Here is a 14,428-nt window from a genome sequence, read left to right as displayed (position 1 = left end):
CAAATTGAAAGAATAGAAATGAGAAAATAGAACTGTCGGGTATTTTCTAACTAAGATGTAATGTAGATTGTGATGTTATGTTAAGTGTGTCCGCTATTTTTCTTGAAACCATCTGGTAACCCTACCCCTACACTACCCCCTAGCACCAGCCACTGATCCCAGCGTCCCCTGCACTCAACCCTCCCAGTGCCAGCCTTTCGCCCTCCGAGTCCTCTAGTGCCAGCCCCCCTGCCCCAAATGCCTCAGCTGCATCCTCCTGTTTCCAGAGCCCCAATGCACCCAATCCCCTCCAGGTCCCTGCTTGTGCCAGCCCCCGGTACCCAATATTAGCCTTGTCCCCAGTGCCAGCCCTGCCCCCATAGCTCCATCACTACTAGCTCCACTCCCAGAGCCCTCCCCAGTGTCAGCTCCCCATCCTGGATATCACAGTGCCCCTCAGTGTCAGCCCCCGCCACCTCGAGAACTCCACCCTCCCCCCCAGCACTAGGCCCTACCAGCAGAGCGCTCTATGCCTGCCCTGCCACTGCCTCCCAGCTGAGCACAGAACACTTCCCTGCGCAGCAGGAGGGCTGCAGCGTGCTGGGCCCCTGCTGAGTGCAGCTGCAGTGCCTGGCCGGAGCCCAACACCCCGTGAAGCCCAGATGCTGCAGCACTCAGCCGGGCTCCCAGGCTTAGCAGGGGTTTGGCTCTGGCCGAGCACTGCAGTTGCCCATTACATGACTCCCACAGCTGGAACCGGGGCCATGGGGGGCAGCCTCACTGCGGTCCCAGCCCCAGCAGACCTGGTTATCTACTCACCCTGCTGCTGTACAGGGAACCCCAGCGGGGGGGGGGGGGAGGGGGAGGGCGGGGAAGGAATTAGCATCTGGGGGCGTGGCCTGGCAGTGTGCCACAGCCTGGCAAGCAGGGATTCATGGACCAACAGTTGGGAACTGCTGTTCTAAGGAGCCAGGCGGGAGAATCCAGTGGCACCCATTCCTAGGAAAGGACTAAGTATTGAAACTACAGATATGTGAGTAGAACAGGGAATGTTGTGTCTGACCCAAGCAAGTTATTTTCTTTGTCTTGCGGTTGTTGGACTTCTCTGTGCTGAAAAGAACATGATTTGATTCTTGTGTCCTAGAAGGCAAAAGGTTCCATGTGCATATCTCTAACTGCACACCCTAACTAAGAGAAACTTAAGTTCCATTTTCAGCTGATCTCAGCAGTTGGGTTTCAAGCTCTCTCCAGAGGCAGGGTTAGACGAGTTTGAGGGTATGTACCTCCTACGAAGGAATTCCCAAATATGCCTTCCTGAGTTATCAAAGAGGTTTTACCTTTAGGTGGTGGCAGTGATACCAGAGGCCACGGAAATTAGACTAAAGTATTAGTGTCCACTGGAAACCAGACTACTGCATGCCACAAGCAGAGAATAAGAAGCACCAGTACCTGAGGCCCCTTCAATGGCAGGGAAATGATTACACAAGATGTTCTCATAATCCTGGCAAGTAACCCTCTCTTTCACACTGCAGAGCAAAGCAAAAGCCCCTAAAGTCACTGACAATCTGACCTGGGGGGAAATGTCAGTGGGGCCCAAATAAGGCTACTGGTTAGACCCTAAGCTATTTCTGATTGCTGAGATATTGCATCATAGAAGATTAGGGCTAGCAGAGACCTCAGGAGGTCATTTATCCAGCCCCCTCTCAAAGCAGGACAACCCCAACTAAGTATTCCAACTAGGGCTTTGTCAAGCCACACCGTAAAAACCTCTGATAAACAGGCAACAGCATGAGGGGCAGGTGGCATCATGGGAGTCGATACGTGCAAGGAGCCAGCTCTAAAGTCAGCTCCCCACGCATACCGGATCCTGCTTGTGCCCCACCCCCGCACTGCTGCCTCTGTGGAAGCCAGCAGCATGGTGGAGGGGGACAGGATGCTCCGTGGGAGCCGGCACACCTGGGGAGCCAGTTTAAAAGCCACTTTCCCCCTTCCTCCATCCCATGCAGAGGTAGCAAACGGGAGAGGTGCATGTAGTCATTGCAATTAACAGGTAAGCCCAGGCTTATTGGTTAATTGTGTAACTGACTACATGCCAACATTCCTATTTTGTATGTATTTCTTTTATTAGTTTCTGCAAACTTCGGGGGGGAGGGCTAGCTCAGTGGTTTGAGCATTGGCCTGATAAACCCCAGGTTGCAAGTTCAATCCTTGCGGGGGCCATTTAGGAATCTGGGGCAAATCTGTCAGGGATGGTACTTGGTCCTGCCATGAGGGCAGTGGACAGGACTTGATGACCTCTCAAGGTCCCTTCCAGTTCTAGGAGATAGGTAGATCTCTATAAAATTTCAGATTCTCTATAGATTTTTTCCATTAATAAGTTTCACATATAGGAGCCTAATCTAACCTACTCTTAAATATCACCAGAGATGGAGATTTCACAACCTTCATGGGCAATTTATTCCAGTGTTTGACCACCCTGACAGTTAGGAACTTTTTCCTATGTCCAACCTAAACCTCCCTTGCTGCAGTTTAAGCCCATTGCTTCTTGTTTTATCCTCAGAGGCCAAGATGAACAAGTTTTCTCCCTCCTCCTTATGACACCCTTTGAGATACCTGAAAACAACTATCAATCTTCTCTTTTCTAAACTAAACAAACTCAATTCTTTCAGCCTTCCTGAATATATTATATGCTGTTTTCTGTGTTTAAATTTCAATTTTGATCCTAATGCAGCCTGACACAAATCATGAAGTTAATTATCTGGCAAATAAACAGCATATCAATCTGCATTTCCTATATTAAAAATGTACAATTCATAAGAATCTAAAAATACAAAGCTTTATAATTGTTTAAATCAAAATATAGTTAGTGTTGTGCTATACTCCCACACAGCAAAAAGATGTAAAAATCTTGTGTAAAGGCTCTATTTAGTTATAACATGTGTTTTAACGGTTCTATCAAGCAATGAGAAAGCATCTCCCTTTGGAAAAGAAAGGAAGTACAAACAGAAGAGTTGATTAAAATAATTTCAATTAAGATTTTCCAATATATTATATTATTTAAATTGCTAATTTAAATCACTTTCATTTAATCAATCCACCCTGGCTGGCTGAGAATGTGATTTCTCCCCACTCTCTAAATACATTATTGACAGGGCTCGACAAACAATGTAATCTACTCACTCATGGCAAGTAGATTACACCCCGGAAGACCCGGCGCAGAGCGCAGAACTGTGCGGCTGGCGAGGGGGGCTCACTGCTGCTCGGCAAGCCCTGATTATTGACAACACCAATCAATATGACCCTACGCTAGCCTTATAGGACCACTTGTCCTTTGCAAGCTATTGTGATCGATGGCATCTGTAAATTTTGTTTGGTTTAAATCAGCAGAGAAGAAACATGAAACCAAATTATTACCGGGATTATGAAGCTTTGTTTGTGAGGAGATGATTTTCAAAGCAGCATCTCACATAACTAAGTGCACCACACCCAATTTGGAATTAATCATGCCACTTACAGGAAAAACAAACAAGAAGCTATTATTCAACTTATTCATAAATGAAATGATGTACAGAAAGGGGCAAGCAGTGAGGTAGTAAAGTTTGCGGATGATACTAAACTGCTTAAGATAGTCAAGACAGAAGCAGACCGTGAAGAACTTCAAAAAGATCTCTGCATGTTGGAAAAAATAACCCCAACTGTACATATAACATAAGAACGGCCGTACTGGGTCAGACCAAAGGTCCATCTAGCCCAGTAGCCTGTCTGCCGACAGAGGCCAGTACCAGGTGCCCCAGAGAGGGTGGACCGAAGACAATGATCAAGCAATTTGTCTCCTGCCATCCTTCTCCATCCTCTGACAGAGGCCAGGGACACCAATTCTATCCCCTGGCTAATAGCCTTTTATGGACCTAACCTCCATGAATTTATCTAGCTTCTCTTTAAACTCTGTTATAGTCCTAGCCTTCTCAGCCTCCTCTGGCAAGGAGTTCCACAGGTTGACTACACACTGTGTGAAGACCTTTCTTTTATTAGTTTTAAACCTGCTACCCATTAACTACATTTGGTGTCCTCTAGTTCTTCTATTATGTGAACTAATAAATAACTTTTCTTTATTTGCCCTCTCCACAGCACTCATGATTTTATAGACCTCTATCATATCCCCCCTCAGTCTCCTCTTTTCTAAACTGAAAAGTCCCTTTTAAGGTTAGGTCCATAAAAGGCTATTAGCCAGGGGGTAGGAATAATGTCCCTGGCCTCTGTTTGTCAGAAGCTGGAGATGGATGGCATGAGACAAATCACTTGATCACTGTCTTCGGTCCACCGCCCCTGGGGCACCTGGTGCTGGCCACTGTCGGCAGACAGGCTACTGGGCTAGATGGACCTTTGGTCTGACCCAGTACTGCCATTCTTATGTTCTTATATTTAAGCTAGGAATAAACTTGAGCTGCAGCTGTAAATCTTAAATGACGGTTTCTCCATATGAATATTATGGGAAAAACAACAATCAGTTTGAGAGAGATTTAGCCTTTCTTCTTGCTTGGATTGGATTGTTGGACTTTCCACCTTAACTCAAAATATGAATTAAACCTACAGCAGTTACTCCATATCCCTTATGAGAGCTCTTAACCACCCTCCTCTGCAGTCAAAATAAGCTAATTTGGCTTAGTTGTGTGGTATGAAACATTAAAAAGCAAATGTTGGTAAGACAGCCCAGTTCTAAATCATTAGCTTCTCTGAAGCTGTGCAGTGCCCAAGATTCCCTCCTCTCCCAACCACCAACACTGTGAAGCACTCGAATTCTGCAAAAAATGCCTAACCAGGAAGCGGCTGCTTGAATGACACTAAACGGGAATGCCCTGCCTGTAAAACCAAGAAGAGACGCAGTGCAGATACCAAAGTCTACCAAACAAAAAAGTTTAATTAAAAAGGTCTATAGAAGAGCAACAAGAATGATTAAAGGTCTAAAGAACATGACCTCTGAGGGCAGACTGAAAGAATTGGGCTTGTTTAGTTTGGAAAGGAGAAGACTGAGAGGGGACACGATAGCGGTTTTTAGATATCTAAAACGGTGTCACAAGAAGGAAGAAAAATTGTTCTCCTCGGCCTCTGAGGATAGGACAAGAAGCAATGGGCTTAACATGCAGCAAGGGAGGTTTAGTTTGGACATCAGAGCTATGTCTAGACTGCAGGCTTCTTTTGGAAGAAGCTTTTCTGGAAGAGATCTTCCAAAAAAACTTCTTCCAAAAGAGTGTCCACACTGCCAAAGCGCTCCGAAAAAGTGCTGATGGGACACAATCTCGCATGAAAGGCCACCAGGAACCACTTCAAGAAGTGTTTTAGGTCACCAGTTGCTTCCGAGGCATTTCAAAGCACGCAGAGCCTGGGAGACTCCAGCTGATCCTGGGTTCCGGGGAAATGCTGCACAGACCCTGGGGTCAGATGGGCAGTCCTTAGCTGACCCAGGCTCTGTGTGGCATTTCAAAGCATCAGTGCAGCATGGAGCCCGGGGTCAGCAAGGGATTCAGAAATGCACAAGAGCCCCCAGGGTAGCCCGGAGTCAGTGGGACTTGCATGTGGAGTTCCACATTCCTCCTTTGAAATGTACAAGAGCCCCAGTGAGGGCCTCTTGTACATTTCAAAGGAGGAATGCAGAAATGCCTATCCACTAGTCAACTAGTTGATGGAAATTCCTCGTTAATTACTCAATATTTAACATCCTTAATCCAAGCCCTTCACAGCACTGGGATGGGGAAGTATCTTCACCTCTCAGCTAAGCTATAGAGTGGCAGGGAAGAAGGAAAGAAGCTTGTTTGCAACCCAACCCTGCAGGCTCCACAGCTGCCCCTTGAGCAGGTGTTTAGCACCCTCTTCTCCCACCCTGTTCCTTGCCGTGGGTCCTATCCACAGGGAATTCAGGGCTACTTCATTCCCTAAGTACTCGCCCCTGCTGATCTACCTCTAGCCCCTGCAGCCAGGTTACCAGGGTCCTCGTATATAATGCATCCATAGGGCTTAACTTTTTCCTGCCTGTGCTGTAGCTGGGAGACAGGAGGTGGCTGAGCTATGTTGGTGGCCAACAACAGCCTGGACATATTAGCTTCCTTTCGACACTGTGGGACCAGGAAAGGACAAGCTGCTCTCAGCCATAGGGGACAAGATGGGCCGGGGGACGACAGAGGGAGAGAAGAGATGAGAACTAGAAAGACACAGGCCAGGTCCTCCTCTTTCCTCCCTGAAGCTAGAAACAGCTCCCATGCCTTCCCTTTCACACAGTGCTGAGAGGCTGCTGCTAGCAACATTCTGAACCCTGCAGAAACCCAGGGACGGGAGCATGTGACCCTGTGTGTTCCCCACACATTGCTTCAGGAAGATGTGGTACCAGGTACCAAGAGAGGCGGATCCATGTAGAGAGCACAACCAGGCATGGAGGGTCAGGTCAATTAGTCACTCCCTCCTCCTGTGACAGGTTTAAGTGCATGCCACTTCTCTCCCTAAGAACCATAAAGCCTTAAAGAAAGAATCCAACAATGCAGCATCTCTTTTTAACATTGCTCAAACTTCAGATTAATGTTAATTTGGGTGCATCATACTGACTAATTGTCATTGACCTTGCTTGAATACAAGTAATTTTACCAGGTGTCCCATATTCAGCGTAGGGAAATACAGTGACCTTATGTGGGACTCAAGAGTACCACAACTGCCCAGTCTATTCAGCTATGCACACTCTAGCCTGCCACAGATCTTGCACACATCTAGGGATGTGGAGCTGCCTAGGTTTCATAGCAGGTGAAGACCACACACAACTGATAGGCACTGTCCAGTACAGTCAAGGTCTTGGTCTAAGACTGGTACATAATAATAATGCCTAGCTCTTGTATAGCACTTTATCAGTAGATTTCAAAGTACCTTACAAAGGGAGATCAGTGAAACTTCCTACTAGAGATCCCCAGGCAGCACATAAAAAAAATCAGTAAAAATCTAGAAAAAGAAATCTTACATTAATTTTCAATAGGATACCAACGAGATTTTGGCCCCAAGTAATTGCAGACAAGAAAACATATTAGCACTCTTTATAAATACTGACCATACTGTTGGCAATGTAATAAACTAGAGGCTGCTTTAGCTCTCTCAGCAGCACTATAGTGCAAGAATCAGTTCTAAGCTCCTGGAACCACCCATGTAAAGAAACTCCTGACACTCAGAACTGTTGATGGGTTCCAGAGCTCCTTAGCTGAGGTGTTATGTGAGCAGGTCAGTAAATGGAGGTGGGGCAGGGGCTGAAGAAGGAAAGCAGATTTAATATTCATGACCCCAGAAGACTCCAAAACAAATTCGAGCAGCATATTTTGTTCAGATTCCCTTCCCTTTCCAAATCCTTTAGGATGGGTGGCATAACCTATTAGCCAGGATTCCCCCCAAAAACTTGTTAGCAATTTAGAGGTGAATGGGAGGCAAAATCCCATTATACCCAATCATCTCTCTTTGCCCTTTACTTCTTCCACAGACCCTACAATCTGACTGCCTGACTTGCCTCCATGTTCCTTGTGTCACCTTTCCTCACAAGCGGCTTTGTTCTTAGACAAAGAGGTGGCACATCTTTGACTTCAACCACCTCCATTAACCCTTTCTTCACAGTGCAACCTTTAGTCAAGACTTCTTGCCCTCACTTCTTCCTAAATATTAGTGAAAAATTAATTCCAGAGTTCAATACAGAGCACGAGTTTCTCATTCCAACACTTGAGCTCCTTTACTACCTTGGTTTAGTCCCTACTATGTAAGGTCTGCTATGAATTTTACTGTCCTTAAGGCAGGAGCTTTTAAAGCAACATGCCTCTGATCATTGTAAAAAGAAGATTATGATACCAGAGTTAAAAATCTATTTGTCAGTTTAAGCAAGCATAATCCTTCCTTGAGTAAACAAGCTGATCTTCCAATAAGTAAAATACAAAGTGGATTTACACAGTTTCTTCCTATGAAAGACTGCAAAATGCTCTACAGAAAGAGGCGCTGACTAGAAGTCATGATACAGATGACAAAGATATGGGGCAGAAAGGGAAAGTGACCAGCAAAGGAGAACATGGATGGAAGCAGGAATTAGTGAGGGATTAGTAATGACAGAGGGCAGAACAAGGAGCAATGGTCTCAAGTTACAATGGGGAAGGTCTAGGTTGGATATTAGGAAAAACTATTTCCCTAGGAGGGTGGGGAAGCACTGGAATGGGTTACCTATGGAGGAGGTGGAATCTCTATCCCTAGAGGTTTTTAAGTCTCACCTTGACAAAGCCCTGGCTGGATTGATTTAGTTGGGGTTGGTCCTGCTTTGGGCAGGGGGCTGGACTTGATGACCTCCTGAGGTCTCTTCCAGCCCTATATTCTAACCTGCAGTCAATTGCAGGTTATCTGAGGTTGATAACTGTAGAAGCTATAACATTTAAAAATTATTTGCTGAGGCAGCAGCCTTAGAGGGAAAAAGTCCCAAAGATGGAACAAGCGCACGACCACCCATGATCTTAAAATAGATTTAATGCTGTCAGTTACCATGATGCAAGTAGCTGGAGAGAGATCTGAAAAACAAGAGGCAGGACTTCAGAAATTCAAGCCTTTGGCTGCAGGCATTTGTACATTCTCACATGCAGAGAAGTTATGCTGGTCATTGGCAAGAGAAAGAATACAGGATATTCATGGTTTTGAAATCACAGCTTTCAGTGTTAAGTCATGTGGTCCTCTTCCTTACAAACAAGCCTGGGATTCTGATTTTCCTGTACCAGGACAAGTCATTTAAGATCTTGTATCTGGTATTGATATTCCTTCATTCGCTATATAAACATGGGTTGACAGCAGTATAAAAAGAATAGGAATTTTGGAGATCCAATGGTCCCTCACTCCCAGTCCCCACTAGGTATGCAACAGTGTAGTTGATTAACCAATAAGCAAAAGCTTATAGGTTAATGCTATAGACTACACACTTTCCACCCCTCCTCCGGCCAGAAAGCTTTTTAGCAGGCTGGCCAGCAGTCCAGTTCAGTCCTTGCTTGCAATGGGTCCAGGACCTACCCCTGCTATGGTTCTGCATTTAAAGTATGTTAGGAACCGGGTGAGCAGGCAGCCCAGCTCAGTTCCGGCTCACTCTGGAGTGCAGCTCAGACCCCACCCTAGACAGGGGCTGCTGCCATCCTGCACTGCTGCCTCTGTATCAGAGGCTGCTGGCCCCAGCCCCAGCCCCAGGGACTACAGAATAGTCGACTAACCGATAAGAATTCACGAGGTTACTCAACTATTCAGTTAACAGATATTTAACATCCCTAGCCCCCACTGAGAAAAATTAAGAGTTTTCTGTAAGGAACTTCACAGACCTTTGATCTTCTAATCTCATTTTGAACTGCAGTGATTAGAACAGTAATTTGATACCATGGTGGCTTGCGTTGGCTTTTACTAAACATTAAGCAATATTTAACATTTATACTTTTTAACAGGATTCTGTGCAACATGTCAGGGGAAGCAGAGCTTTTTAAATAACTGATATCAACTCACCCAAACTCAGAAGTGATCAAAAGTCATCATTAAACCAATATCATGCACATGGACTGTACATACTATTTTCATGTTTGTTTTTAGATGTCCTTTATTAACACACACTTTTTTTTATAGTGCCCAGACGCCCAAATCAGGATTCTGTTGCACTACACAGGCTGCATTCTTCAGGACCTGAAGAGCTTTTATGATTTGATCTCCTGAGATTTTTGCATGTCTTAAAGTGCTGAACCAAAATTAAAAGACAATCTGGGGAAGCAAATTGGGTTTAGAGATGTGGCCTGATAGTGGCAACCACATCATTCAATTCTTACCCCCTTTCCACACCACAAAACCATTCATCTTAATCTTCTTACCGTCTGAAGTATGCCTCTCAACCCAACCACAGCAGAATGGATGGGGAGGTGGCTCATCCAGAACTCTGTCAGAATTCTTGGGCACTGTGGGGGAGAAGATTATATTGCTGCTGCCCACAGAACCTGTTGCACGGGGAAACTGACAACCACTAAAGCTGGCAATCTAAAATCCTTCACCAGCACTAATATTCACTTAAAATGTAAATTACAGTAGGTTTAACAGCCCAAAGCTGAGAGTATATTTTTGGAAAAAGACCAAAAAAAAGCAAAGTCAGTGATCACAGAAGGCTTCATGAGTTTTGACAGGTATATCAAGCCTCTGGTTTGGGATTATAAGAAAGGAGAGAAACGGCACAGCACTACACTACATAAAAGCACTGCCATCAGATCAGAGGACAGAAATGACAAATGGTCATCAGAGACCAAATGCCAAATGGGGTGTAAAATGATCCTGGATGGGCTGTAATTGTCTGACAAACAGTATTTGTTTTTTCCCCCCTTACATTTTGGGAATACTTGTATTGTTTGTCAGGTCAGTAAAGCCCTACTGAATCTGAACTAGATTGGGATATTCTCTACTAGTCAGACACCAGTTTTCACTTCAGCTGTCTCTCCACTGCCAAAAGGAAGTGAAAAACCTCATTCTCACACACCCCAAACTATATTTCCGGCTGAAGCAGGGTCCAGGGACCAAGTCAACCTGGATGTACTAAGGGTTAGAGGAAATCTAAGGAAATTCTCATCTCTTTCCTCAATAGAATGAGGAAGAGGGTGTTAATTTCTTAGATGGGCGGAAGGTGCAGCCAACCTCTTAGTAACAACTGGGGGATGTTTCCCTAGGCAGCAGCTGAGCTGGGAGACCAGGCTCCTTACCCCAAGGCTCTCACAATTTTCATCATTCTTAAAGGGCAAAGAAATCCTTGCTCTTTCTTCTCGCTAGGGACTTAGATGATTCTCAGAAACAAGATGGGGACAGGTTTGAAATGGGGCAGTAGGAAGCAGCCAGAGACACTGGAAAGAATGGCATCTCTGAGAGACTTTTAGCAATAAAGTGGATTTGGTGGCTCCAAAGACTTTTCCCCGAGGGAAGAAAAGGGTCTTAATGTGCTTTCAGCAGAGCCAAGACTTTTCCACGAGAGAAAGATTTTTTTCTTCTTCTGAAGATGACAGCAGCAGTTTCACCTGGCGTCCAACAACCGGGAACCTCCCCACTCAGAGCAGAACAGGAGGGTTTCTACTAGGCGGACGCGTCCAGACTTTGCGAGTCCGGGATGGTGAGCCGCTCTGGCTTACCCGGGAGACGGGCCGTGAAGGCAGGTGGCGGGACGGCTGCCAGCGGGGTCACTCCGAGGCCACAAGGCCCGGCGGTGCCCGTGCCCGAAGGGGAGGTCGGGGGGCCCCTGTCCAGGGCTCTTTGCGAGGGATCCACACGGGGTCTCCCGCGCGGGGGGGGGGGGGGGGGGCGAGGTCTCCTCACCTGGCTCTCGGCCGCGGGGATGCCGGACTCCAGCTCGCAGAGCGCCCGGAAGTTCTGCAGCTCGAAGTCGGCGTCCACCTGCAGGGAGAAGGTGAGCTCGGAGCGGTCCCGGCGCAGGCAGAACACGGTGACCAGCATGGCTGCGCCGCTCCCCGCTGCCGCCAAGCGCCCTCGCGCCCGAGCCCGCTGTCGTAAAAGCCCCGCCCAGCCGGAGCTGTCGTAAAAGGCCCTCCTGGCCGAGCCCGCTGTCGTAAAAACCTCGCCCGGCCGGCGTTGTCACGCGCCTCCGGAAGTCGGGTGGGCGGGGTCAGTATCCTGGCGCGCGGCGACCCAGACCCCCCCGGAACTCCAGTGCGCGTGCGGCGTGGTTGCCCCGCCCCTTGTCTCCAGCCCGGCGAGTCTCCTCGAGTTGGCTCAGACTGGAATGTAACCCCGGCCCCGCCCTGGGCCGCGCCACGGGGGAGGGGCTCACCACGCGCCCGCGGGCTCCCTGGGCCAATGCAAGCCGTCCCAACGGACACTCCCGTGAATTACGTCATTCCCCCCCCCCCCCGGCCGCGGCGGGGAGAACGTTGGGAGCGGGAGTAACGGCCGCTCGTCCACGCGTGCGCAGGAGGCGGCTCGACGGCCCCTCCCCCCGGCTCCTCGCGTGGGGCGCGCGAAGTGAGGCGGGCGAGGCGGCGGGTGAGGCACGCGGCCCAGTGCCTGGCGGGCGCTGCGAGGGAGCGGTGGCTGTGGCGGTGCCGCGACTGGGGGTCGGGGGGCGCCGGCGTCCTGCCCGCGAGACTGCGAGCGCGCGACGTGTCCCGTGGAGGCCGGTGCGGCGTGGGGGATGGCGGGGCCGCGGGCTCGAGGAGGCGGGTGCGGTCTTGGTCACTGGCCTTGGCACACGTTGTGTGGGGGCGTTAAGGGCTGGTCCGCCCTCCTCGCGGGGGGGTGGCTCCCAAAAGGCACCTTCCTGGGAAGCAATGGAAGCGCACGTGGCCATAGGCTTGAATGGGGGTCTCGTAAGGCAATCTAGCGCTGGACTGAGGTCCCATGAGGGGGAGGGGGGGGCGGTTCTGGAGGCCCCTTAAAAACCTTGGTAACAGAATGAGCAAAAACTGACGAGCCGGGACGCAGCAATTGCAGCCGCCCCGGCTCGCCCCCGACCATGGAGGGAGGCCCCTTCCTTGCGGTGATATCTGTGGTGTAGAACGGAAGAAGGGGGCATTCTGAGGGTCAAGGTGGATTTGTTGGCACCAGGATGTGAAGCATAAGTCTTTCTGGTAGATGGTCTTCTACTGTGAAGAAGAACTGACTTCATGTGGTCAGAGCAGTGGGATTCATCTTCCTGGAATCAGAGAGGAGCCAGGCATGGAGATGATGGAGGGTGTGTGGTTGGGGATGCAGTAGTGTGCCGTGGTGTTGGGACAGGAGATCTTGTCTGGAAGGAAGCGGATACAGTGGTTTGACCAATATGTATTGGAGGGATGGGAACCAGGTCTGCTTGAACCATAACAGTGCTATCAGGATGGCCAGAGATCTGTCTAGTCGTATCTTGAGCAGGACTCTGGAGATGAGTGGCACCAGAGGGAAGGCATAGTGTAGTGTCTTGTCTTATGGGATCAGAAAGACGCTCCCCCTGGAATTGTGACTGAGACCTGCTTGGGAGCAGTATTGTGGGCACTTGGTATTGTTGCTGGTTGCAAAGAGGTCGATAATTGGATAACCCCACCTGCAGAAGGTAGAAGCTGCCACTAATGGATGTAACTCCAACTCGTGGTCTGTGGGAGAATTGCGGTGGAGGGTGTCCGTCATTATGTTGTTGATGCCAGGCAAGTAGGATGCTCTCAGGATAACACGTTGGATACACCAGTTCCAAAACTGAGTGGCCTCTGTGCAGAGGGATTGGGAGCATGCACCCCCCCTCCCCCCCGCCTGTTTATATAAGGTTTATATAAGGACAATTCATATTGTCCGTGAATTTGCAGACTGTGCGATTGGTAATGAGTTGGGTAAAGTGCTTGCACACATTCCTGACAGCCTTGAGTTCTAATAAATTGATGTGTAGAAGGGCTTCATGCTGTGACCATTTTCCCTGCACAATATAGTGACTCAGGTGTGCACCCCAGCCTATGTATGAGTGAGGTATCCGTGGTGATTTTCACAGAGAGTTCGGGTTGAAGAGAGGGAACCCCGTGAGTAGATTGCAGAGGGTTGTCCACCACCAGAGGGACTGGAGCACATGACCAGGAACAGTAACTGACTTGTGGAGCAGGTGATGAGATAGCTTGTAAGCTGAGGTCAGCCAATGTTGCAGGGAGCAAAAATGGAGATGTGCAAACTGGACAACATGTCGTGGCAGCCATGTGGCCCAATATTTGGAGACAGGTATGAACGGTAGTGTCGGGGTTGGTAGATACCGTATTGATGAGATCGTGGAGGGTATCAAACCGCTGTTTAGGTAAGTAGACTTGAGCCCATATGGAATCAAGGCAAGCCCCTATGAACTCTATTTCTTGGAGTGGATCGGGCATTGATTTCTGCTAGTTTATCAGAAGCCCCAGGTCTTTTTCCAGGAGATGTGGAAAAAGACATCCTGTAGGTCAAGGGCTGCAAACCAGTCCCCTCTGTCCAGTGCGACCATCTTGAAGCACTGTTTTCTCAGTAACTTGTTCAGTTTGTGCAGCTCTAGGATGGGCCTCCAACCTCCTGTGCTATTCTGGGTCAGGAAGTAGGTTGAATAAAACCCTCTTCCCTGATAAGGAATAGGGACCCTCTCTATTGCTCTGATGTGTAGAAGTCGATTGATCTCTTGCCTGAGAAGGGTCTCTTGAGAGGGATCCTTGAAGAGAGATTGGTGAGGTAGAAGTGATGTGACTGTTTACACAGGCTACTCTATCCCAATCTCGAGAATCTACTGGTCTGATGTTACGGTGTCCCAACAATGTAGAAAGGGATGGAGCCTGTGGTCGAATATAAGTTTCTGGCTTGTTGGCACTGGATGATAGTGGAGGTCAGGCAGACCCCCGACCAAGACTTCAAGTTTGCTGTTTAGGGGCTTGAGAAGCTGAGGAACGTGATTGACGTGGGCGCTTTCTCT

The 14,428-nt window shown here is 48.4% G+C and overlaps 1 protein-coding gene across 4 annotated transcripts in view; it reads right to left on the bottom strand.

The window, feature by feature from the left end:
* The window catches only part of DDI2 (DDI proteasomal shuttling factor 2), a 56,592-nt gene extending 44,844 nt beyond the window's left edge, over window positions 1-11,748 (bottom strand). The window contains exons 1-2 of one of the 4 annotated variants that reach the window (XM_075906337.1): window positions 11,344-11,748; window positions 9,867-9,950 (exon numbers count right to left, since the gene is read on the bottom strand). In XM_075906337.1, coding sequence (XP_075762452.1) covers window positions 9,867-9,950; window positions 11,344-11,481 — 222 coding nt within the window. In that variant the 5' untranslated portion in view covers window positions 11,482-11,748. The remainder of the gene's footprint in view (window positions 1-9,866; window positions 9,951-11,343) is intronic. The other 3 variants (XM_075906336.1, XM_075906338.1, XM_006129786.2) reach the window with 3 other exon arrangements.
* Window positions 11,749-14,428: the final 2,680 nt, after the last annotated feature.

Source organism: Pelodiscus sinensis, chromosome 23 (assembly GCF_049634645.1).
Source record: "Pelodiscus sinensis isolate JC-2024 chromosome 23, ASM4963464v1, whole genome shotgun sequence".
In the NCBI taxonomy this organism is placed as follows: Eukaryota; Metazoa; Chordata; order Testudines; family Trionychidae; genus Pelodiscus; species Pelodiscus sinensis.
Note: the sequence above shows the minus strand (reverse complement) of the source record. Positions and strands in the feature narration are given on the sequence as shown.